Genomic DNA, 24,290 nt, shown 5'->3' on the forward strand with positions numbered 1-24,290 from the left:
GAAATACACCACCCTGAATTCCACATTTCTCACATAACTTTATCATCATTCTGTGAAACAATTCACTGTATTTTTCAGATATGTAGTCTAAACAATGGATCATAAGTCAACGCTCCATGTGTACACATACATAATAGTAACGTTGTTTTAGTTTTGCAAACAAGACAAAATTTGGGAGATTACAAAATTCCCACAGCTTCTCCGTGACCGATGATGGCTGCCATCACCGGTGACCTTGGTAGTGAGGAATATGGTACATTATTTCTTCCGCGTCCGACAAGGCACGGCAGGATTTATGATCACTGCCATTATCAATACTGGCATTAATGCTGAACGACTAGTATCTTCATGTTTATTGATTTTTTTCACTTTGAAACAGTGTCACCCGTGCATAAACAAACACAACAAACACACCAACTGTGTTCGGTGAAAAAGTGAGCCGCAAATTGAAGTTCAACACAGAGTGCAAAAGTACTTTGCCGTTGTTTTGAGTGCGACCTCTAGAGTTTGAAATTACAAATGAACGACAGTCTGGAACCTAAAAGTCTCTCAATGCACATATGGCTCTTCAGAATGTAGGAACAAGACATATCGAAACGCGCTTTTTGCAGGCAACCGCGTGAACAGGTTGAAGTCCGCGAACGAAGGGTGCAAGCCACTGTACACATGTAGGCCTTTTTTCACATTTTCAGACAAGCCTTACACTGGACGCGCAGAATGAGAATGCAATCAAGACTTATCATGTATTCTCGGTAAGTGTAGTCATCAGCTTATGGTGCGGTTAATTCCTCCATGGGCATTATGGGTTAATCAAGCATCACTTCTTGTCGTGTCATCAAGCATTGGTCAAGCATGGGTCAAGCACGTGGCAGGTCAATTGCAGAATATAACGCCACCCCGCATGATCAACCTCATAGCTAGCTAGGTATCGAAGTGTCACTCTTCTCAAGGGATTTTCACCTTGTACCAACTAAACCAGTCATTCCAGGGGTCGTTTTTTAGAATGGCGAGGTATTCTGCAATCAGTGTGGCAGTCTCTGATATTTAACTCATACTACTAGGCCCAGTATAGTACCGAGTACAGTGGTATCGTACAATGTATTTGTAGGAGGCCAAAATGATGTCAATGTTGTCGATGCCACGTACTACGATGGCTAGTATTAAGACATAATAAATAACTGCAGGCATGCAGGGGAGATATATGGATGTCAGTTGAAAAGTTTGCCTTAGCAGAATGAATTAATACCCTGGACGTTAGTTGCAGTGATGTAATGAAGACATTATCTAAACTTGGATAGCATAGCTAGGCTGTACTAACTACGTTGCCAGTTTGTATATACATGGAGGCCTAGCTGCTCCAATATTGCCCCTTTTTAGTCTCAGTTATTGAGTCCAGAAAACATCCCAACTTTAGTACTATGGAGTAACGGTTGGGCCACTATCATCATAGTCACTGCAGATATGATTTCTACAGGTAAGCTCACAATATTCCAAATCCCAAGGCCATTACTCACTGTTTTACTCTCCTGAAATACAAAATTAGATGAATGGCATGTGTGTACATCAGTTCAGACAGCACTTCATTGTAATGATATATCGGCCTCCCACTCATGCATGTCTTCCATCTACTTCTTGTTTTATACAGAGTGTAAATTGTAGGTATACATGTACATGTTCGTTGTAGACATGTAAGGGGTTTACCATGGATCCCCAACTGCAGAATCCCAGCATATGTACTTCACCATCAGAGGAGAAAGTTCAACTTCAAGGAACTGTTAAGCAAGAACATGAGACTGACTATGCACCTCTTTCATGTATGCTTGGTATGGAGGAGTCGTCAGTAAGTACCAAATCCAAAGAAACTCTGTCATCTCACGATGAATGCAAAATCAGCAAACTTCAAGAGGAATGTGCACCTTGTATTCCATACATTCTATCATCTCCATCAAACACTGCACCAGTTACTACTCCTGCACAAGTTAATGGTTGCATTGTGAATGTAAAACTGGAAAGTGACAACTGTCCTGCCGCTGTTGGTTCAGGGGATACTAGTACAGTGTCCACTCCAATGATTCCATGTTTGGAAGATGTCTCTCAAGCATGTCAAAAGATCACCGGTGATACTCTCAATAGTGTATCTATGATACTGGAGAACTTACCACAGGACGGTGAAGAATTAAGACTCGATTCAGAAGATACTGAAGATTCATCGGCGTCATCTTCATCGTCAGATAGTGTGAGTGAAACAGAAGAAGATAGCAGTTCTTCCTCTGATTCAAGCTCTGAGGACTCATCAAGTTCAGATGATGAAGGATATGTTCGCACCAAAAGGGCAAGGTACATGTGTACTGTTTAATGTACAAAATGAATTCTGAAAAATTTGTTATGTCAAGCAAAGGGATTTTTTCCAAACTGATCCTCCAAAATCCACTTTCAGTTTGAAATACATATATTATATTGGATTCAGATTGTATCCTCCATTGGGTCATTTCTGTCTTTGTTATTTCTCTGTATTACTTTTGGAAATTTCCCAATCTAATTTTCATGTACCTGTAAGTAATAAGCTTCTCTGTTTTCTTTTTTTTTATAGTGATAGCGAGGAAGAACATTTGGAATGTCTTTTGCCACCTCCCACAACTGCTAAAGAGGTGCTTATCAAGGTAAACATGTGTACATGTCTTTTCTGATAGAGTGCAGTTCTCATGAGCTACATACAGTTGACTCTTGTTATAAAAAATACTGTTACAAAAAAAATACTGTTATAAAGAACATATTTCAAGAATCCCAATTTCTTGAATTCTTATGTTTTTCTTTGGTTTTCCTCTCCTTTTATAACAAAGTTCAGGTTATGACAAAGTATTTTGTTTGGTCCCAGCTACTTTGTTATAATGAGAGTCGACTGATATTGTGGAAATGTCCTCCAGATAATACCTGACCCTGCCTTTGAAATCGTCTCTAATTTGGAGTTGATTTTGCAATTTAGGGGTTTTTTGTGGTGTTTCAGGATTTGCCACCAGTGCAGCCCGTTGATATTGTTCTTAAAGCATCTGAAGAGTTAAAACCTGCCGGTGTTGTGTCAAGTATCATCGGTCAACTTGGTAAGAATCATGAAGAGTCTATGTGTCTTTTTGAGTAGATAAAGATTAGAGTTTACATGGAATTATTAGCAGTCAGCATACAGCTTTTGCTTGAGATTGAGTGAGATCTGTTACGTTTATGTCTCTAGTGGCATTATTGCAATGCTGTTTTTTCACAGTTGTGATTCAGTCAAACCTTGGTGTTGAAGTCCTGGATTCTGACACAGTTTTGTTCCTTGAAGACAGAAAGGCAATTGGAATGGTAAGACACTAACTCATCTGATGAAAAATTCAACAAATGCAATATTCATTACTCATGAAATTCATGAATATTCATCACATAACATATAAACTGTACCACAGAAGAAATCACATGTAATCACAGGATGAGGGTGTGATCAGAAGTACTTTCTAGAGATTTGCACATTGGATGCTTTGTTTTATTTCCTACACAGATATTTGAAGTATTTGGTCCAGTCAGTTGCCCTCTCTATACCCTCCGATTCAACAGTGTGAGTGACATTAAGGATCTCAAGATTGAGTTACAGACGCAGGTGTTCTTTGCTCCCAAAATCCAAAACATGACAACATACGTCTTCACTCAGCGGCTCAAACAGTATGTATTTTTTTCTTTATAAGTCTATATAGAAGCAAATTTGCTTCCTAAAGGTTAGCGCCTTGTTGTAATTCTCATTCTTTTATTGGTATGATTGTCAGGTTGAAAGGATCTGATGCATCCTGGGAAAATGATGAGGAGCCTCCCCCTGAGTGCGTTGAATTCAGTGACGATGAAGAGGAACGTGCAGCAAAGAACAAGAAAAAGAATGAGAAACGCAAGAGAAAAACTCCAAATAAAAGGTATGTTAGAATATCTTACTTTAATTCTGAAGTACGTTTCCAATACGTAAGTGTGTGATTTTGCTTGAATTTAATTTTTAAGTGGTCATGTGCACTGTAAGCCAATTAGTATGGAAATTATGACAATAACTAAGTAGTGAGTATATTTGCTCTGAATGCTCTGTTGTGAGCCAACACACAGCATCCTCTACTGTTCTCACACAGTCCATTATGACATTACAGTACATTGTCCCGTGTCTGCTTTGATTATTAAACAATTTACGCTTTTCTTCTGACAAGGTGAAACAAACATATTGCCAGTTGATAATCAATTTGTTAAAATGTCTTCCAGTTTAAAATATTTTCATTCCCTACCAACAGTCGAGATACCTCACATGATGTTACCATGACAACTGACAAGATCCAGACTACAGGGCATCTTTTCCCATCGGGTGATCATCACGGTTACCATGGTAAGCCCTTATTCTGACTGATTCTGCTTCTTTCTGGCATTTGGTAATCTCAGAATCAGTGTGATCAATGTAGCATTTTTCATTGTGATGCATTTGCAAGATTTTTCCAGGGCAGTATGAAATAATGAGGCAATTTAAGACCAAATGGCAATAGATCCCTTGTAACTGGTACCTCGCGAGTGTTCTTTGACATCGAAAGGAACTATTGAAAAACATGAAGTGCAATCCCTCCATTAGGCAAGTAATCCCGAACAGTCCTTCATTATTCGATTTGCTGTTCCTGGTCATCTTTGGTATTGAATGCAGCCATGGGTAAAGGTTTTATTTATTCGTTTAGAATCAACTAGTCATCGCAGATCAAGAGGAGGGCCAACCTATGGCATGAGACCAAGATTACAACATTCAAGAGGGAGGGGCGTGCCACACCCACCCTTTAGACATCCTCATCATCCAAGACCAAGGATGGATTTCTTCAGTTCACCTTGGCATACTCCAACCTTCCAGCAACAGTGGTCATCCTTTCATTCAGATCACGTTTCTGGAGTTCCAGGTATGAGTAATCCACGTGGTCCTTCTCATTACAGCAATGATTGGAGTACTGTCCCATCTCCCCTCCCCCCACTTCCAAATCCTAACTTCTACAATGCCCCTCCTCCACCCCCGCCCCTGCCCCCATCAAGCTACCCTTATATGAATAATTTCCCACCTCCACCACCCCCACCTGGCAACATACCTCACCCATTCCCTTCATCATTCAGAGTGCCAGATGATAGCAAAAATAATTCCACTTCCTAGCTTTGAGGTGAAATTGGTAACTTGAACTTCAAACCCAGCTGTCACTGCAGCAAAATTGTGGCTATCCATGAGAGTCTGTATCGGGTACAATGACAAGCATTAGGTAGAAGCTTCTCCTGTTAGTCTCTAAAGTACTACCTCCTGGTTGCCATTGTCACTGTTACAATGTGTTTTGACCAAGAAATCATGTAATCAGAACGTAAAGCATGAGAATTTGTATGTCGTTACTGTGTTACTGAACTGGTTTTCGTACATGAGAAGGCTAGTGTGCACGCAACAATGTGGAACACATTCAGTCAGAACTTGGTTAAGTTCTATGTGAGTCATTCATGCATGGCACTTGGGTTTCCTCCTACATGTACCCTCAGTGTAATTGTACTTGCTGTGCATAGGTTCCATGAGTAGCGCAGCGCCCTCAGCTGTTGTCACCCAGCCAATAGAATGCACAATATTAACACAAACATACCTCGATCCTTTCACCATCAGGATATTCTGTAGGTTTTATATGATTGAGAAAGGTAGACGGGTATCTATTCAGATTGCCAGAGCAGTCTGGAAATAGCAGACTATACTAGAGATATTTTCAAGAGATTGCATTGATAGCCAATAACTTTTAAAGACGTGTGAGGAGGCGTGACCATGCTGCAAAGGTAAATATGGTGGTAAATATTCAGAATCTGTAAATCATTAACCCTAACACTCTTCAGTCCTCCAACAGGTGAAGGATTGAGGAGTGTTAGGGTTAACCTTTGCAAGGTTACCTGTTATCTTCCCTCTGGCTTACATTTTACTAAGCCAATCAGGGATGATCAGGCAATGGGATTCTCTTTCATTAGGCCAGAGATCTGAGTGATTGGGAGTTCTTGTTATAGAGGACTCACTTGAAGAGTGGAAGGAGAGGTGTCAGCAAAAATCTGAAATGAATAGTGCATGAACATGTTGCGTGTTGCATTGGTGGTGGTTACATGTCCATATACAGTGTCATGTGTCATCAAAGGTGATAATGCTGACACAAGGCAAGGATAATTAATGACACCTGTAGGAATCCTTGATACATGCCCCTGTGGATTTATAACAGGTGATCCAAGTACAGTATATGTTAAGGTCTTGAGTCATGTCTTTAAACCTCATTTTGCTGTCGGCCAACACCAATGACTTAGACTCTGAACTGTGTTTAAACACTTTCTTTCCTTTTGAAAGATGACAAATAGATTTTGTACCATGAACCACTTGTTACAGTTCAGCAAGTACCAATTAGCATATGACTGGAATGAAAGTTTATACAGTCCATCAGGAACAATGAACTGCAGGGAGTTGGTCCGCCTGCTGGTAAATGTTTTTGTTTATGACCCAAGAAAACCTTTGCATTTCCTTTTCCCCATTGTCATCAATCCAATTACAAATCGTCCATCACTGTACACAACATAGCCTTATTTTGCCACATGTTGAAATTCGTGCCACATATTGCTACCTTCAACCTGATTAAATATAACCAATTTAAGTGACAGTACTCCCTTAGATGGAGTTAGCCTGTGCTAGGTTATCGCAGCCAGGGACAGCAAGCCACTGACTTGTGACAAGGTTGCTACTTGGGGAAATCATACAGCTATCAATTAATCACATAATCTCCCGTCTTATCGTGTCTTCATCTCAACCAATATATACCCCACCGGTACCATCCCCAGTGTTGTTATTAGAGCAGACAAGACCTATGGGTCCCAAGGCAAGGCTATATCATAGCTTAATCCTAAGAACAGGGGATTAAGCTTGAAGGTTATATCACAGTTTGCACATCACTAGTGACCTGGGAAAAAAAGATTGATCAGTAATCTTCCCCGAGGACACAGCAATTATATTCATGTAGAGTTGCTAGGAATATAATTATACAGGTACTCTTAAAAATGAAAACTTTATTACAACACTTTCCAATTCAGTTTCTCAGACAAATGAACAAAACCTTTTTCTATGCCGTACTTTGAGTAAATGTTGTCACTATTTTGCTGTTTCAGTTTTAATGTGTGCCAATTAAAAAAATCAAGTTTGTAAACATGATTTCCAACAATTCAAATAATAACACTGTGTTTGTTTTATGTTCTCTCCTTTCAGTTGTTTACTTTTGTTTTAAAAAGGGACAAAATTCAAGAAAGCTTTTTATTTGTAAAATTGATTTATAGACCCCCTACTTCTTTCAGTACCATTTCTTTCGGTAGGACCTATCCCCGTTGGGAAGTGTTAAGGTGGGCTGAATTACACACTTTCAACTTACCATGATGCGTTCCATTTTTAGCATGGACATTTTTCAACAAAGACGGCAAACCAATCGCTGTTATTGACATTTTGCCGCCTTGGGTAGAAGCACCCCCCATCGATTAAAAATAGTCGCATTGGTCGGAAGTGTTGAATTTGTTGGTCGCGATTCGACCGTGACACGTGCATTTCCCAGGATTCGTGAACAAGCGAAATTCATTTCCGACCAAAGGAGCCACCGTTGCTAACAAAATAGCATCTATCTATGCAAGTTTTTTTTCTCACAATCAAAAGTGTTTAACAGGTCAGAAGAGTTTATAGTGGCAGAGTGTATTTTTTAAGACGTGATGCCGATTAAAAAAATTGCCCCCCATAAAAAAGAGTGAACAGGGGACCTGTTTGTTTCACACGGATCAGGATTTCGATCAGTGATCCTATGGTTCGCACCATCCATTCGGCGAGCTTTGGTAGCCATAAACCAACGACCGATCACTGATCGTGATCCAGATCCGAGTGAAACAAACATGGCCAAATTTTCCCTTCACAATGCGGTTGGGCTTCTAAGCTTAATATGTTCAATGAGGGCGCTCCTTCAGTACTACTACCACCAGGGAAAAGCACTGCAAGTATCAATACACCGACTACCCAACACTGATATACTGTACACGTGTACTCATTGCACATACATAGCACATACCTACACAAAAACAAGCGCCTGACGGGTTTTTGTTTCTGCCCGTAGCAGCTTTAAGCGAGTTTGGTTGCGGTTGATGGAGGTGAATGTTCTCAAGAGTACTCCAGAATGCATCTTTTGTTAAACGCCAGCTGACGCGAGGTTGCGAAGATGTCTTTCGGCTCCTAGAAGATGACTTCGCATTTTATGCGGAAATGATAGCTTGCATTGTCCCACTGTCTGATGACCAAAATAGAATGCTGACATTTACGGAGCTAAGCTTCATAGTCCCTAACAAATTGAAGTCATTGAGCAAAAATAACTGCTCATTATAGTGGGCAGCATATTAAAAAAAATTATGATGTACACCGCATTTCCTTTGCTGTTGTATAGAAAAATAATTTCACTTTAGCTTGGTTATAAAAACACCTGTCACCACGTTCCAACAATGTTAGTGTTGAAGCAATGTAAATTGTGAGCTTTAATATTTCTGTCTGAATGAAATCAACATTTACACATTCAGAACATGAATTCTCTACTGAAGCAGACTGCGCAGATGTTGAATCCTCTGGCTTGTGTGAAACTGATGATGTTTTCAATTTTTGTAGTGCATACTTTTAACCTTTTTTGTAAGTAACCCTTCATGGCGATTGGCGAACTTGTTACTGTGATGAAATTTACTCTATTCGTCGTTTTCAGCGCAGGTTATCAATGCAAGACCTTGTTCAACAAAATATTTGGGCATAAATTTGGCTGAAGCTGTCGAAAATAAAGTATAAATCTTCCACTGATTAACCAATAAATATGACAAAATGCAAAAATTGAAAGTAATGACAATTGGAACACAGGGATGCGTTCCTATATCCCATTAAGGTTTTCACTATCTTACATCCCACGAAGGCAAAGTCTACAACCTAATTCAAATAGTGCCTCGGTAATTTTCCTTATATTGGATAAGATACTAACGTAAAAAAAGTGGATCAATATTGTAATTAAAATATCTAGTGTTTGAGTTGCTCTCCCGGACATGACATTTTGTTCGCCAGAAACGTGACTCCTCAAGATTGCTCTGGCTGTTCCGAGCGTAAGAGGTCCCACTTGCGTTTTTTGTGTTGGCCTGTCATATCAATATATAGTACTAAAAGCAACTTGGTATCATTGTAGGAATACTTGACCGAAAGGGTCGCTTTCAGCTGAAAAGCTTGACCGTGTTGACGTTGAAACAGAATGCCATCAAGACTCCATTATTCTCTTAACATGTAGTCTCTCGAGTGAGCAGAAAGGAATAATATCGACCAAAAACAAGAATCTTCAACAACTTACGAAACATAAATTAGATTTACCAGCTCAGCAGAGAGGACATAAATTGATTACTGATTTTGGTAAAGCGTACAATTTAAAGGTAAAAATAACCTAGCGATCTAAACAACCTATCGCCAAGCATGAATCATGCCACAATGCACCCATAGAAAAGTAGATATGAGTCCCGTAAATTTAGGCTAGAAATCTGTCATCACTTCGGTGTTAGATTTCTGTCATCGTTCCGTGTTATTTCTCTGCAAGCTTTCTGTGTCTTGGTTTATTGTTGTGGGTGTTTTTACCTGTCTGTCTCCATTTTGTGCCAGCATGTTTTTTCTCTCGTTTTAATAGTTTTCCTGTCTTGCATACCCTTTTCCGTCTTCTCTTGATTATTTCTCCAGTAGCTCGGCAAAGCTTACCTATTGATACCTTCCTATTAGTAATTCCTCCTGTCTGCCCCCTCTCGTGTTTTATTTGGTTTTTCTCGTTTTTCCATGCCTGCATTGTTCTATTTTTTTTTACTGGTATACTTCCCTGGGTAGCAATATTTTCTGCGATAAAGGTTTTCGAAATTTAACACTGTGCCATGTGTATTTCACAGAAAGATGCTTCATCTATAAATTCTGATTTCATGTTTGAGAAATTGATGTATAAAAAGGGTATTTTTTTGTGCTTAACAATCCAAACCAGTAGCGTGGGGCAGGGGCAGGTATAAGATTCCCGTATGGTGCGGTAGTCATCATTCCATGCAACATTTATGAAGTTTATGTTTGTGTCTTGGCTCCTTTTGACGTACTAGGTTAATGTCCCCTCCCCCCAAAAAAAAGGTTTTTACTTAGCTGTTAACTAAATTCGTTGTGCAGTTTGTTTGTGAATGTGTTTGTCGATCGGTTACGTGACAGCAATGTTATCAGGATCGACTAGCGCGTGTAATACGTGTGACGAGTGGGTACCAGAGCACTAGTGGGCAGCGGCGTATTCAGCTTTTGGAGTCGGGGGAGGGGCTGAATTCAAAAGCGATAGGGACTTTGGGCTCATTAAACATGATGTTTGGGAGGAAAATATATAAAAGCCTTACTTGCTGTCCCCAAATCCTGGCTTTTATTTATTTGTGTTGTTTTCTTAGGTGGTTGGTGCTGATATTTGATAAATAAATTTTCCAGTTACTTTCTTACCTATGTAATATTCTTTGTTAAAAAAAAATCCCTGGGGCCCCCCTTGATGAGCCACTGCGAGAAGAGCATGTAGCCGAACACTGTTGGGAGTGTCTATCTCTTAAAAAAAAAGCTTGAGAGATTGTAAATATTGTTTGCTTCAATATGTACTTTTTATATAAAATTCCAAGTTTACATTTGTACAATCTTGGTAATATAAATCTTGGACTTTTTTCGGCAGTTGAACTAGTTTATGGTTTTTAATGTAAGGATAAGGATGGCCATTTAATTTCTGGCTATGCTTTGCCTTTTCCCAGCCTGTGAATTAATTCACGATTGTTGGAAATTCTGATGACTATCTAGGATTTTACCCCAGGGTTATCACGTATCTACCCTTATGAGGTCAGATGAAAGCCTTTTTCCTTCTCGGTCATTTCTTTTTGCATTCCCTTTCACACGTCAAGCCCCACTGTCATGCTGGACACCTATTATTCTTATTCACCAACACTTCATGAAAAAACCCTAGCCGCTAGGAATTTTGTTGGCTGCGTTATGATGAAGAGGTACGTGCCATTGCAATGAATACAGCCAGAAAAAAACGGGTGTGATTGTAGTGTGAGTCTAGCAGCCACAATAAGGATGACGTCTTTTCCATACAACGAGAAATATTAATTTCCGCTGCCTACCCCATTTTTCTATTTTTCTTTAATAACCATGCAGCCTATGTACTTTTTAATATGTGGGACGGTTTGCCATGAAAGCCGAAGGTTCGTCCGTTTTCCCTCTTCCAAACAGCTGTGAAACGAGGTGATGTACTGATCATCAGCCTGACCTGAACCTTGCATTTGTCATCTGAGACGCGTGTGGTGTTGAGTGTTCGTCTCGGGAAACCTCGGACGGCCCATAATGTAAACACTTGTAATGTCCCTTAAGCAAAAGATGCCCAACCACATAAGTAGGCCTACTCTTTAACACTGCGTTGTTTTTCGTCGAACTGGTGGGATTTCACACCCACTTCCTTAATATGTAAACTCGTTCAATCTGGAGGTGGTAACGCCTTGTTTTTGCCACCTCGTGGCACCACAAAATGTAACGGCTTGAGTTTTTTTTAATGTGATGTCGATATTGTGGATATAATCACGTGCCACAGGCTGATATTGACGCTTTCATCAAACTTCCATATAAACAAGCTTGTTTTGTTCTGTGAAAGTATGTAACTTGGTGTTGCAACAATTTGTTGTATCATGCAGTATGATTTAAAATCGTGTGTTAGATGAAATGTTGAGTGCTCGCCTTTGCATGATACGAAACAAACCAAAGATAGTGTCAAACTGTATGAAAAGTGATGTTTAACTTTTGTAGGCTTCTCTGGTGAAATCGTGCTCTATTCAACAGTCGACAGGGTACACTGCCCATAAGTTCCCCCATGTACGGCCTTTTGTATTGAAAGCATTTATTTCCTAATTATTTGCCGTTTTCACATATCCTTTTTTCAGAGAAAAAGTAACTAAGCAAGCTGATGTTAATCTAGTAGGTGCGTCAATTGGATGTACCCGTTGAAATGTTGATTCCTGACAAACTGTCCATTTTGCAGTCTCGTCACCTGGTTCCTAACTAACGCACCCCTCTTCCCCATGCTAACAATTTAAAACAGAAAGGGCCAGAACGCTGTCTGTCCAAGTCTGATCGATCTGAATTGTTTTAGCCCAAGGTTGGTGGATTTTGAAGCGAAATCATCGGATAGTGCTGTTTAACCGCTTGGCCTGCACGTGCGTCATCGGAACTGTCCGCTGTAGGGGCGATAATGAAGCGTAGGTTGGATTTTATTTAAAATTCTGAATATTACTTGAGTCTTCCCTGCAGACGCCGTAACCTAACCCTTACATTCCCATCTGCACACGATATTTTTGACGTTTGCTTGTCAATTTGAAATTTTACAATGATATGCTGGGATTATAAAGGAAATCCTAGAGGATTGAAAGTGAAACGTTATTCACTGTTTCAGATGTGGCGATCTGTCCCGTTGTGCAATTCGTAAAGGTAAAAGCTACCAACCCTGCCACTAAAAGGTGGCCTTTATGTTTACCGGCAACTGTGCCAGTTAAGTTTCTCTGTATGTACGACACTGTTTCGTAATCATGATAAAAAATGAATTTCCCATTTTCACATGAACTTTACAGGTATTCATCTTAACAGACATCACATTACTAAGCTGTCCACTGATAGAAGTTCAGAAGCTTAACATTATACAAAGTGACATGAAGCGTACGTGTATGCGGCCTGGCTTAATAAGTACGAGCCAATTAATGACAAGTCAAAGGGGATTTACATCTCCTAACAGTGTTGTAAGAATCTGGGATTTTTATTAATTTATTTATTCTGGTTTTGTCAATTAAAATATACAGGCTAGGCAGCCACATCAGGGTCGCTGATAAAACCAAATTTACAATAATCTAAAGGCATTGCATATCAGTGAAAGGGAATATAAAATGATAAGAGTATGGAAAATGGTTCATAATTTTTAAAAAGTAAAAATAAAATTGTGAAAAAATTAAGTGATAAATCTATGTTTACCAAACAGAGAAAAAAATTGTGAAGACAGTTCATTCAGGACAGTTGGTGAAATGACAGATTCTCACTCCCACATACGAGTAAAAATATTACGAATTACAAAAGTTTAGCTAAAACTGGAATTGTAGATTTCATGCATCTATCAGTTTTACACTTTGGTACAACAAGTGTAGTCGTAAATAAGACTTGAGGCTATGCATGGCGAAAGTACTAACTATGTGAAGTTTGCGGTGACACCATGTAGTAAGTGTAGTCGTAGAACTGTCTCTGAGTATTCTGAGTCTCTGGTAGTTGCGTTGTTCAATTTAAGGGGTGGAAGAATATTTCTGAATCTGGGGGATTCAAAAAGTTTCGTACCAAAGTTTTACAGTAAGGTATCCCTTCTAGTTTCAAGACTAGAAATATCTAATACATCCAGGGCAATGGAGTAGCTGTGATACTGACGAGGGCCTAATATAATACGACATGGACGTTTTTGTACATTTTCAATTGTATTAACCAGTTGTTTACTTATTGAGGTATGCCAGACTGGGCTTACTCTAAAACTTGTCTAATGTAGCATGTAAAGACCGAGATTGAGTCAGCCGAGTAAGCATCATATTTCTTTAAAATACACAAGGTAAATAATCTTCGAGGGGCTCCAGAGATAATATTAGCAACATGCATGTCCCAATTAAATTCACTCTGAATTGTGACTCCCAAAAGTTTCATGTGATTAACCTTGGTTAGCGATATATTATTAAGGGTAAACATTGGGTTGGGCATAACGCGTCGAAGAAAACTGATCATCATTACTTGGCATTTAACAGGTTTGGGGAGAAAACCTTGGACCATTCTGAAAGATCATCAAGATGGGATTGAAGTTGAGCATTTTCACCATTTTGATTAAATCCCCGAGGGTCTTCCAATAGCAGCATCGTTAACTAGGACCAGAAATATTATAGAACCTAACTTAGTTCTCTGCGGAACGCCGCAACCAATAGTTTTGACAGAAGAAGTGTAATTAGCAAGTTTGGTATTTTTTGTTGCGATTAGAAAGGAAGCTACAGACAGTTGGAATAATTGAGCGTCTAACCCCAAGGTTAATAAGTTTCTTGATAATAATATTATGGTTGACGGGATCAAAGGCTTTGGTGATGGCAATCGCAGCTAGATACGCATAATGATTGGGTTTGCCAAGTCCCTCATATACAGAGTTTAACATATCTACTAGATAATGAGTGGTAGAGCTGCCCTTAATGTTACCCTATTGCTTTGGATCAAGTTTGACAGAAATATCGTAAAAAATGTATTTGGCAATAAATGATTCAAAAATTCGAGCTAATACCGGTGTCAAAGAGATAGGTCCTTTAAAGAATCTTGTAAAGGGCTGCTCTGTGCAATAGGTGACTTTCCCAGATCCTTTTTAATGGCGTACTTAGAAGGTTGCGTGACTCGTGATTCTAGAGTACTTGTCTGGGTCTATGCCTATCCAGAAAACGCCCGTCTCTTCAACCCTTGTCCACAGTTCCGCTGTGTGGTCTGCGTGCATGGTCCCAACATACATTTTCATTGCCTTTTTTGTATCCATCAGACGTTGAAACACACCTCCTTTTTAACTATAATGCATTCAGTTTTATTTCAGTTAAGAGCATCATGCTATCTCCTTTTAGTCAAGGTGGCCAGCCTGGCAGAGTGCTTTGGCAAATACCTAATCCGTCACTCAAAGCGTCATTGCCTGCAAACAGTGACGTCATCATATTTCTAAGAGACTCAAGCATAGTGCATTTGGAGGGGTTTGGTTTGATCCTGCGTGTATGATTTGGTGTGATTAGGTTACGCCGCCGCGGGTGTGAGCTTATGTTGATGAAGGTATTACCAATCATGATATCAAAGGCTGGAGATTACATCTTGTAATGGTTTTTTTTCACGGAAGAGTTGATAGACCTTCACTTTAAGCTCACTTAATACCGAGGAAACAGTTTGGCGCCTGAAATCATTTTTGGGGCATCTTGTGTTTATGTTTACATTTAGGTGTTTTATACATGTAGATAGGCCTATCGTTAGTACAGTATGACATTGACAAAACACTCCTTCTGGCACAGTGCCTGAATCATGAATTTCAACAGTTACATGAACTTAATAAATATACTATGCTTGGTAAGGTTTCTTTGTTGATATTTTCAATTTGAGCTCAGAGTACTTTGTAATATTCTTCCAGAGACTAATTTTATAAAATCAAACATGTTCTTTTCATGTTATCTTGACTGGGAGTTATTTGTCGTGTTTGTTCGATACGAGCGACAAGGGTGTGACTGTAAATCACAAGATAGTGCCGAGATGGAACTGTCATGCCCATTGCAAAGCTGTTGATCGAGTTGCAAGATACACACGGCTGAAATCTAAACACCGAATAGTCATCGGAAGACTAATGCTCCAACAACCACAGAGTTCACCGAAGTGGAAGTACGTTTCAAAACAATTACTAACCATTACTAAAACCATATCGAGTATCCAGTTTTCCAAATTCACTCCGTCACGAAATTTTGTTTGCCTCGTGAAAGAGTCGTGACAGCTGGATTTCAAACCAACACCTTTAAGTAGAAGCAACTAAATAAGGTCACGCGTCTGGCTTTCCAACACTCTTCAGCTCTCTAGGGATTTAATGTCAGCATCAGTTGCTAAAACACAGTGCATTTACGGATTGTTTTTTGTCTTCTTGATCTGCAATGCATTTATCGATGGTCTTGGGAAGGAAGATTGACTGTGTATATAAGTATTTTCTTTATGTAGGCGGTCTTTTCCTTTATGTGTCTTAAACTTAATTTCTGTTCATCGCAATTCCGTAGTCTGTTGATCAAATATTCCCGACGTCAGTCTTAATATCTCATTGATTTTCCACCCCATGTGTTACCTTGGTCGATTCTGTATGTACAACACTCTTTGCTTCGTAATCTGCGCCCCTGGTTCACCTTTCATCTTTTAGGCCTATGGCATATTTTCATATTGAGCTATGGTTGGGTCGTTAAATCCTAGTCACTAGAATTAAGGCCTTATTACATCACACAAATTTCGTTTACTCACCCCCCCAACAAATCAGGGCATCACTGACGTCATAAATCCCATTGGCTGTTGTCTCCTTGCCATTTTCCTCAAGTATTATAGCTAGTCTTTCCTCGTGTCTTCTTATGTCAGCCTGTCTGCATGTAGGCCTAAGTGCTGGTCTCTTTTCGTGTCTATGTGGTGCCTTATTCATGTATGCTCAGCCATATATATCTCTGTATGTTCTCATTCTGTCTGAGCTTCATAGACAGTGAAACTGCCGCTGTCGTTGAAATTGTTTTGAGTTTTACACATGTCAGTTTTCCTTTAAATGTGCACTATCCTGTTATGTCTTTTGAGAACGTACCTTATGAGCGCACAAAAGCAATAACACTCATTGTTTAGGGGTACTATTTGGGAACAACTGAGATTCTTTTACGAGATGGTAACTCGCTGCAGCACACACGTTTTTGAACTCGCTGGAGCACACACGTTTTTGAACTCTAGACGCGCATTCCGGCAGCTTATTTGTCGCCGAAACATTGAGTGCGCGCGTACGACCAGGGTACAATCGAGCACGTTATCTCTCAGTAGTGGTGTCTAATTGTGATAATTGAAGTAGTCAATATGATCACCACACTAGTGCCTTCACCATTGGTTAGATTTTCCCGTACCCTTCTTGACGACTTGTTAGCATAGCAAACACATTCAATCTAGCACCCACGGTAACCACGCGCATGAATCATGTTTTTTTCACTCGGATTGATTCACCGTCAACCAATCACATTCCGTCCCTTGACGGAATTCCTGTCTGCAGTATCTGCGTCTTCTATTACAGTATGAAACAGCTGCTCAGTCCTCAATCTTGCTGTCATATAGCACAGGAAACCCTGGCAGCTGTCTTCAGAGAGCTAAGAAGTCCCCTTCCTACGCTTATTTTTCTAATTAAACGCTAACTTCCACAAGCTAATCTGTCAGATTTGACAAAATGACGTCACTAAGTAATTATTTTGCGTTGGCCAAAGTACGCATGCTGTCCCAGCGATACCTCAGGGAAAAATGTACTCCACTTTTTTTACTTCAAGGCGAAAAACTCTGCCAGCCAAAGTTCGTCTGGTAGTTGGAACGACTTATTCATCGTAAATGTATGTTTACTGATGTTTATTTTTTCACCGGTACCTTTTTATGATTAGGAAATATGGAACATTTCAAGACTACTGGAAAACATCCTGTATATGTAGCGGGTGCCATTTACCCTCCCCCCCGCAAGTTTGGAGACGGGTGTGTGTTAATTATCGGTAATGCATCGATTGCCTTTGCACAAAAACTTCCCTATTAAAGGAGGACTCTGTGACCTTGTCGGATATGCGTGTAGGATTCTTTAGAGTAGGAATAGAAACTCCTCTTTTCATTCTGAGCATCGGTAGAGGACTTGATGTCTTTAAAATGACGGCGACTCCCCGGCCTTTGTATCAGGGCATGGAGAGAGAATCCTCAACACGTACACTTAAATGACGTCACAGTGAGCGAATTATGTCTTTCACAATGTCTTCTCAGGTCGCAGTCTCAAAGCAGAGGTTGCATCATGCGCATACTATCGAGTGTCAGACATAAAAAAGGTCTTTCCTTAAAGCTCTCCTACGGTAGATTGCATCTAAAGACGTAAGGAAAAATCGACCTAGAACATCTTGTAGGAAGGATGGTTTCCGTCGTTGGGCTGTTTATAGAAAAGCTGAATGGTTGCTGTATGATAACACTGAAGTGTTAGTATTTAGCTGGCAAAACTTTTGTTAGTCTAAGAATGAATAACATGTTTAATCCCGTTGCTGTCTTGCTCATTTTCTTTTCTGTCCTTGACAGAATAATATTAATATTAAGCAGTGCATGGGTCATACACCTCATGTAAACGCATGTATGTGCAATTCTTGTATAAAATTCTGTCCTGAAAATAAGTAAAAATTCAGCTGAGATATTTCTCTTTCTTTTTTCATAGCTAACAGTTTTAATGATAAATTTATAGAATTTGTTGTGTTTATGTTGTAGTTCCATTTCGAATAACTTGCAAAATGTACTGAAAAAGTAAACCTTTTTTCATTTACTTGCCTTCACACATACAATATAAAACCTGTTTGTCCTTGCCAGAGGCCATGTGTGTGAGAATGCTTTGCAGATTATCATAAATAAAAAAGACGGATCTTAATCTTCAGAGTTTTCATCTGACGAGGTCACTTTTCATTTGTGGTATTATATCCTAGAAACAAACAGAACGTCCTGAGTTTCTAAGCAGCTGTTTATTTTTGGCCTCACCTTTTCGATCTTGCTATCAATTTATACCTGTCACCTCAAATGATTCTAGGTCATGCTATGCATGTAAGGTTAAAGAGATGGTATTTTCGAAATCGATATACCTAACTTTGTTATTTTAACGGTTGGTGTTTGTGGGTTGCTGAGATTTATTTCATAAATCAGAAACAAAATAGGCAATGTGCTGTTAGAGATAGGAGGCGATAACGTCGCAACTAAATTCAGATATCGGTATTTTAAAATCGGAATTCCTTTTGATACCTAAGGCCAGTTCCAGAACAAAATATTCGGTATGACAGACTTTTTGTGTGGGGGGGGCTAAATTTGAAACTTTCCCATGTAAGAAGGCTATAAGGTGGGAAGGAAACGAAAAAGGCCAAAATACATTATAATTTCTTTATTTATTTTTCAAGTAATTTTTTGCCCTTTTTTGGGGGGGGGACCATGGCCCCACTGGCCCCCAGGGATCTCTCTTTGTTGTTACCTATTGGTAGACCGTGCCTGTGAAGTAAACAGCTCTTCAGCGTCACTTCTGTATTCAGAACTTTAAGGATCTATTTCCTAAATGTCTTGCGGTTCTTGCCAATTTAATGCAATATTTTTTTCCCTGAGCGGTTTCGTTTTGCGTTGAATCTATTGACGCGGAAGATGCGATAATATCGTTAGTGTCGTAATCACAGTTTAATCAACGCTCCGGTGTCGAACTAGTTCAACCCCTGGGGAATTTCTGTTTTCGTTTGGAGGATCCGTTTACCAATGATGCCAGTGGTTGCTATGGTAACCCTCAAACACCAAGTTTATTACCTTCAGTTGTGAAACGTCGCGTTTGGTTTTCCACCTTTGGGACTTTTTATGTTGTTTCACAATGGGAAGGAAGTAAAAAAAAAGCAAAAAACAACCCCCACCACAAAAAAAACCGCAACGGCGTGCAGGGTTAGTGTAAAGAAGGATCCTAAGTAGATATATTTGTTTTAAAATGACGTTTGGTAAATTTTGCTGAAATATCTAGCGTATACCCATTGTAGGAACATAACAGTGTCATAAATACAGCTAAACTCACCAGGACGCGTCCCGATTTTTTCTTAATATCCCGACTTCAGCTGAACCTTAGTTGTTTATTTCCCAACCTGAACCGATTTGAAAGTTATTTCGGATGCCATTTGGCCTGCTTACTGTATCTGCCAGGGTGGTCTGTTTGGAGCCGGTAGACTCCTTGCCTCTCGAAACGCGGTGTATCGTTTTCATGTTGACAGTTTTATGTAGTGTCGTGTATCCGACGGTAGTCTAATTACAGACATTGTGACCTGTATCGCCCAGCAGGAAAATGACACAAAATAGGCGGAAACTGATGGCTTATTAAACTGATGTAAGTCTTGCATGGTTGGGTATCAAGAGAAGCCCAGAAGTTGAGCATCGGAGATGCCTATCTGTTAAGTAATATTTTCTAAGTTACTTTGCCTAAAAATCATTCAAGACAAATCATTGCAACTCTAACTGTTGAAAAAATCAAAATGGTCTGGATTAAATAAAGAATTAAAAAACAACGTAACGTAATCCTAAAAAAATGGAAAGGTACAATTGTATATTTTGGATCATTTTATTAAATTGCCCAATTGATGTCAGTGGTAGTTTGAATGGAAGAATGCAGAACACTTCAATCCTTTGCTGAATTGACTGGAAGGCTTTGTCACTGGCTTTGCTGTCAGTGCAGCTGAACTGGAGGTTTTGTATTAATATTATTACTTTCATGTTTTCATCTGGTGATTGGCTGATATGTTTTCTTGACAATTTGATAGTGTTCCCTCATTTAGATTCAGTGTTCGTTCAATTCCACCAAAATCTTGACTTGTTTAGTTCCTTTAGGCTATCATTGGACTAGGACTTCAAGATGTTTGGAATATCGACATCTGGGAAAACTTGGTGAGTTGAGGACTAGACCAGAAGCCTCTTTGCAGAGACCTGATCACGTTTTTGCCGGTAATGAGTCCAAGACGGTACCTTGATTCCCGGCAAATAAGCTCGCCCTCCCGCCTGCTTCGATCCACTTCTCTGACACAGGAGATTAGATTGTTTTCCAAGGGAATGGAAGGATATTACAATCTGCTCGCTCAGTTGGTAAAACTCCCATCTTAATGAAACCAATTGGGACCCTCTTGACGTGGAAACGTCTGATAGGTCAGAGGTCGGCCATCCAGAGGAACAGGGACAGTGTGCCTGTTTGTCATAACGGCTGTTCTGTGGTCTGGCTTGAATCCTGATCTAAAGCCGAGTCTTTGGGCAGAACTGTTTTATAGACTAAGAAATTTGTCCGAAATGATGAACGGAGTTCTGTTCTTGCACTTCTGAATCTTTCGGGTTCACTGTAGGCGCTGTTCAAATCTGAAGTACATTTCTAAGCACCGGTTGTATCTTTTTTCCATCTGTTTCTCGACCAACTTGTATGCACGCAGTTCTACCAATTACACGTATTTCATTTCCTAAGGACTGTGGACGCCTGGAACATCACGTTGACAATTTTCCTCAAGGTGGAAACAGATCATTGTCTAGTATCTCGCATGTTTTAACGTCTACCAGTGTTATCTTTAATTTCCACTGACAAATTAATGAATCGGTCACTGTTAGTCAGATACCAAGAGGTAATCAAATTGCGGCGCGGAGGTATTTCCTTTCATGTAATTCGTGTTGCATAAAAATCCGGCATTTATGGTGTTGCACCACAAAATGGAATTCAAATAATGTGTTTCACTTTGGAGTCTTTCCCCCTTTTTTGATAAACAGTCATTAAAATAAACTGTGCATGTGCACAAAACACTTTAATCTATTCTGCTTCGGAATGAACTTTGCATTCTGATAAATTCGTACCGACTTTCAAGAGGTGCAGTAATTTCTTTTAATTATTTTTTTTATCCAGTCAAAAAGAAGGTGTAAATTTGTCTCTAACATCTTGAACATTTTGCATATTTTTTTGTCATCCTGAAAAGAAAACTTAAAATTATACGTCTTACCAACCAACTACCCGGGGCCGATGCGCAGTTGTATAAGTCATTTGATAGTAGGAATGGATTTTCCTATGGGAGCGTACACTAGGCGCCATGGCCACACGTCTGTTTTGATATCTCGATGTACTCCGCATGCCGTTAAGTCACTTCTGCAATAACAATCTTAAATGTCAAAAGATGTTTTGGGCATTTTTGTCACTTGTTTTGGTTTCAGTGTGTTGCAGACAATTCTGCGACTTAAATTGTATATCCATGGTATAGTTTACAGATGATGAGATGCGAATTTCTATGATAATTTTGTCGCAAGTGGGTATTTTTTGAGAAAAATGTAAATTTGATGCACAATGGCAATTGCACTGAATTGACTAAATAAAGCTTACTCTAACCTTCTGGTAATTTTTTATCTGGTTTGTAAGAGACTTCGTCACAAAGGCTGACCGCCACGGTTTGCAGGCTCCCAGTGGATGATCGCTGAAGTTGCGCGTTAACTTCCGGTTCCATGGTTCCATGTTAACAGCGATATCATCAGTGCATGTAACTCTATATGTAGTGCATGTGCAGTGGGCGTGGTTTAAACTGAAGTGTTGTCACACTTACGAACAGGATAAATGTAGAAATGTACAAGGCAAGTCAGCAGACAGCTGATTTGTATCTGTTTCCCTCAGAATTAAGTTATTTGTTGAAAAAAGCGAGGTAGGCAGGGGTGGGTGGGGTTTGGTGAAAGTGGGAGTGGGCGTAAAGATAAAATGGCTGAACATCCTACGTCACACTTGTCCGGTAGATACTTGTAGCGATATGCAGAAAGAATGAACAATGCATTGTGTCTCTTTTTCCCTAGTTTCTGTTATTCACGTCTTATGTGTCTTCTATGGTCTCAGTTGTTTTTATTTCTTTTTTGCTGTCGTTCATATATTCCATTTCATTTCTGAACTTTTCCCGTTTGTTTGTTGGGGATGGGTTGAATCCTGACTCCCACGTTGCTATGCCAATAATACATTCATACTGGTTGGTATTATTCTATTTTGGCATGGTAGCTTCATGCTAGATTACGACTTGTAGTAAAGTTTTACGTCAGGAAGTGTTGATGGTGCAGCCGTCGTAGAGTCCCAATGAGTCCTTTGGGACATGTGTCCCGCCCCGTTGCATTGTAATTCCTAAGAAATGGGTAAAAATTGTTTTCTTCTCAGAAATTTCATGTTTGCGTGGATCAAACTCCCTTCAGTGAAACCTGGTGTTTTCGTACATAAATTAATTTGTGAAGACGTCGATTATACGAATTTCATAAGCGTAGAACACTGAACTTTTAATTCGAAGGTTTGTTAGTGACCCGTGATTGCAGAGATGAGTTGCGAAGTTGGAAAGGGCGCCCGATATTGTGAATTTAGATTAACATAATATTATTGTCTCTGATTGGAAAAAAAAATTTTTTTCTCAGAAGTAGGGAAATTGGATTTAGTGACCTTTTTCAAATATTTATAAACGTATTCAATTTAGATGTTAATAGAATAACAACTTGCCATGAGACACGAGTCTGTGCGAAAGGCCGTAAACATTCAGCTTTTGTTTGTTGTCACCTCGATTGGCATAGTAACGGTGTCAGATGTATTCCGTATCACCTGTCATGAGAACTCTGTTGATCGTAGGTTTGCCCTCTGACGTCACAGCTTCATCCACAATGTCTGGATGGTGCCATAGAGGTTAGGATCGTTCTTGTTATTTCGATGAATCGTGATGATGAATAATATACATTTTCTTCAATGTTTTCCGTGGAAAAAGGAAATACACTGATTAAGCATAATATATTATTACACACAGGACAACATTTAGGCTTTCGTGAATCAAAAGGCTTCTGTGTCCTGACCGAGAGAAAGACAATGGGAAAGACAAGGCAAGACTACAACAGCACGAGTGTGGATGTGTGAACAGCACGAGTTTAAAAAATGAATGTTATAAATAATTATGTAAGTTATTTTAAAGAAGTTGTTTTATTCAAGACAGTGGTTGACATCAATCTGTCGTCAGTTTTGTGTCGTGCTTTTTGTTTTCCATGACCGTATTCTGGTATTCTGTACTTTATTTGGTATTGTCGTGTCAATGGTAATGGGATATTTTGTTTTGTAAACATGTTAGCGGATTCCAAAATCTGTATCAAGCTTCTGCGTCTTGATTTGTGATATGTTTATTGGGTTTGATTGTTTGGTTAGGGATTATCTAGTCCACTTTCTCAAAATGCCAATATTTTGTGGTAATGATCATTTGGTATAACCTGAATGTAGTAAGTGCATTAGTGCCATGACCTACCTCATCAGATCTATAGCTGCTTGGAGAAGTGCCTGTGAAAACGCGTTCTCTTCCCGCATAATGCCTTTAATGTCAAAATTTCATCCTAATCATCAGTATAGAGAGGCTATCTGCGTGTGCATTGGTAGTGAAGATGGATGTATGGCAATATTTTTTGTCGCATGATCGTATACGTACCGGTAATGTAGAAAATGAATCAACAAACATCAACCTCATAATTCTTTCACCCTTCCTTTGTTTTCCTTTTGTGAGAACAGTTCTATCGAAATGTCCATAAATTCCCACAAGTTTGTGGTGATTTACATAGTCGTATATGCATAAAAACTGACAATACTCAGTGATATCATTTCAGCCCTAACGCGTCGTTTCCCGCCATATGCTCCTAAAATTGTGAATAATGTTTGCCGCCTGAATAATTCCGGTGCTGTACAATGCCGCTTACAGGCTGCGCGCATAATGCGTGCCATATTGGTACATGTACCATGTTCTAACAGGGAAAAGTCCTGGTCGAATCAATCTATAAAAACGAGAAGCGTTGA

At 39.5% G+C, this 24,290-nt stretch overlaps 1 protein-coding gene across 2 annotated transcripts; it reads left to right on the top strand.

Moving 5' to 3' along the window:
- Nucleotides 1-584: 584 nt before the first annotated feature.
- Nucleotides 585-23,602, top strand: LOC110980475 (uncharacterized). Of its 2 annotated transcripts, XM_022237176.2 has the most exons (10): nucleotides 585-752; nucleotides 1,646-2,337; nucleotides 2,591-2,660; nucleotides 3,005-3,098; nucleotides 3,257-3,339; nucleotides 3,533-3,693; nucleotides 3,795-3,935; nucleotides 4,296-4,387; nucleotides 4,725-4,937; nucleotides 23,266-23,602. In XM_022237176.2, the coding sequence occupies exons 2-10, from the start codon at nucleotides 1,703-1,705 to the stop codon at nucleotides 23,370-23,372; spliced, it is 1,596 nt and encodes a 531-aa protein (XP_022092868.2). In that variant the 5' UTR covers nucleotides 585-752; nucleotides 1,646-1,702; the 3' UTR covers nucleotides 23,373-23,602. The 2 variants fall into 2 exon arrangements, with proteins under 2 accessions (XP_022092868.2, XP_022092867.2); XM_022237175.2 differs by lacking the exon at nucleotides 23,266-23,602 and having other exon boundaries at nucleotides 4,725-7,256.
- Nucleotides 23,603-24,290: the final 688 nt, after the last annotated feature.

Source organism: Acanthaster planci, linkage group LG19, assembly GCF_054643075.1.
Source record: "Acanthaster planci isolate LZ-2023a linkage group LG19, COTS_SCS, whole genome shotgun sequence".
NCBI lineage: Eukaryota > Metazoa > Echinodermata > Asteroidea > Valvatida > Acanthasteridae > Acanthaster > Acanthaster planci.

Excerpts from the sequence above, each read along its gene's own strand:
- LOC110980475 (XM_022237175.2), top strand. The coding sequence starts at position 1,703 with ATGGATCCCCAACTGCAGAATCCCAGCATATGTACTTCACCATCAGAG. Across the intron at positions 3,340-3,532 it reads ACAGAAAGGCAATTGGAATG|ATATTTGAAGTATTTGGTCC; the intron begins GTAAGACACTAA and ends TTTCCTACACAG. Across the intron at positions 4,388-4,724 it reads TGATCATCACGGTTACCATG|AATCAACTAGTCATCGCAGA; the intron begins GTAAGCCCTTAT and ends TTATTCGTTTAG.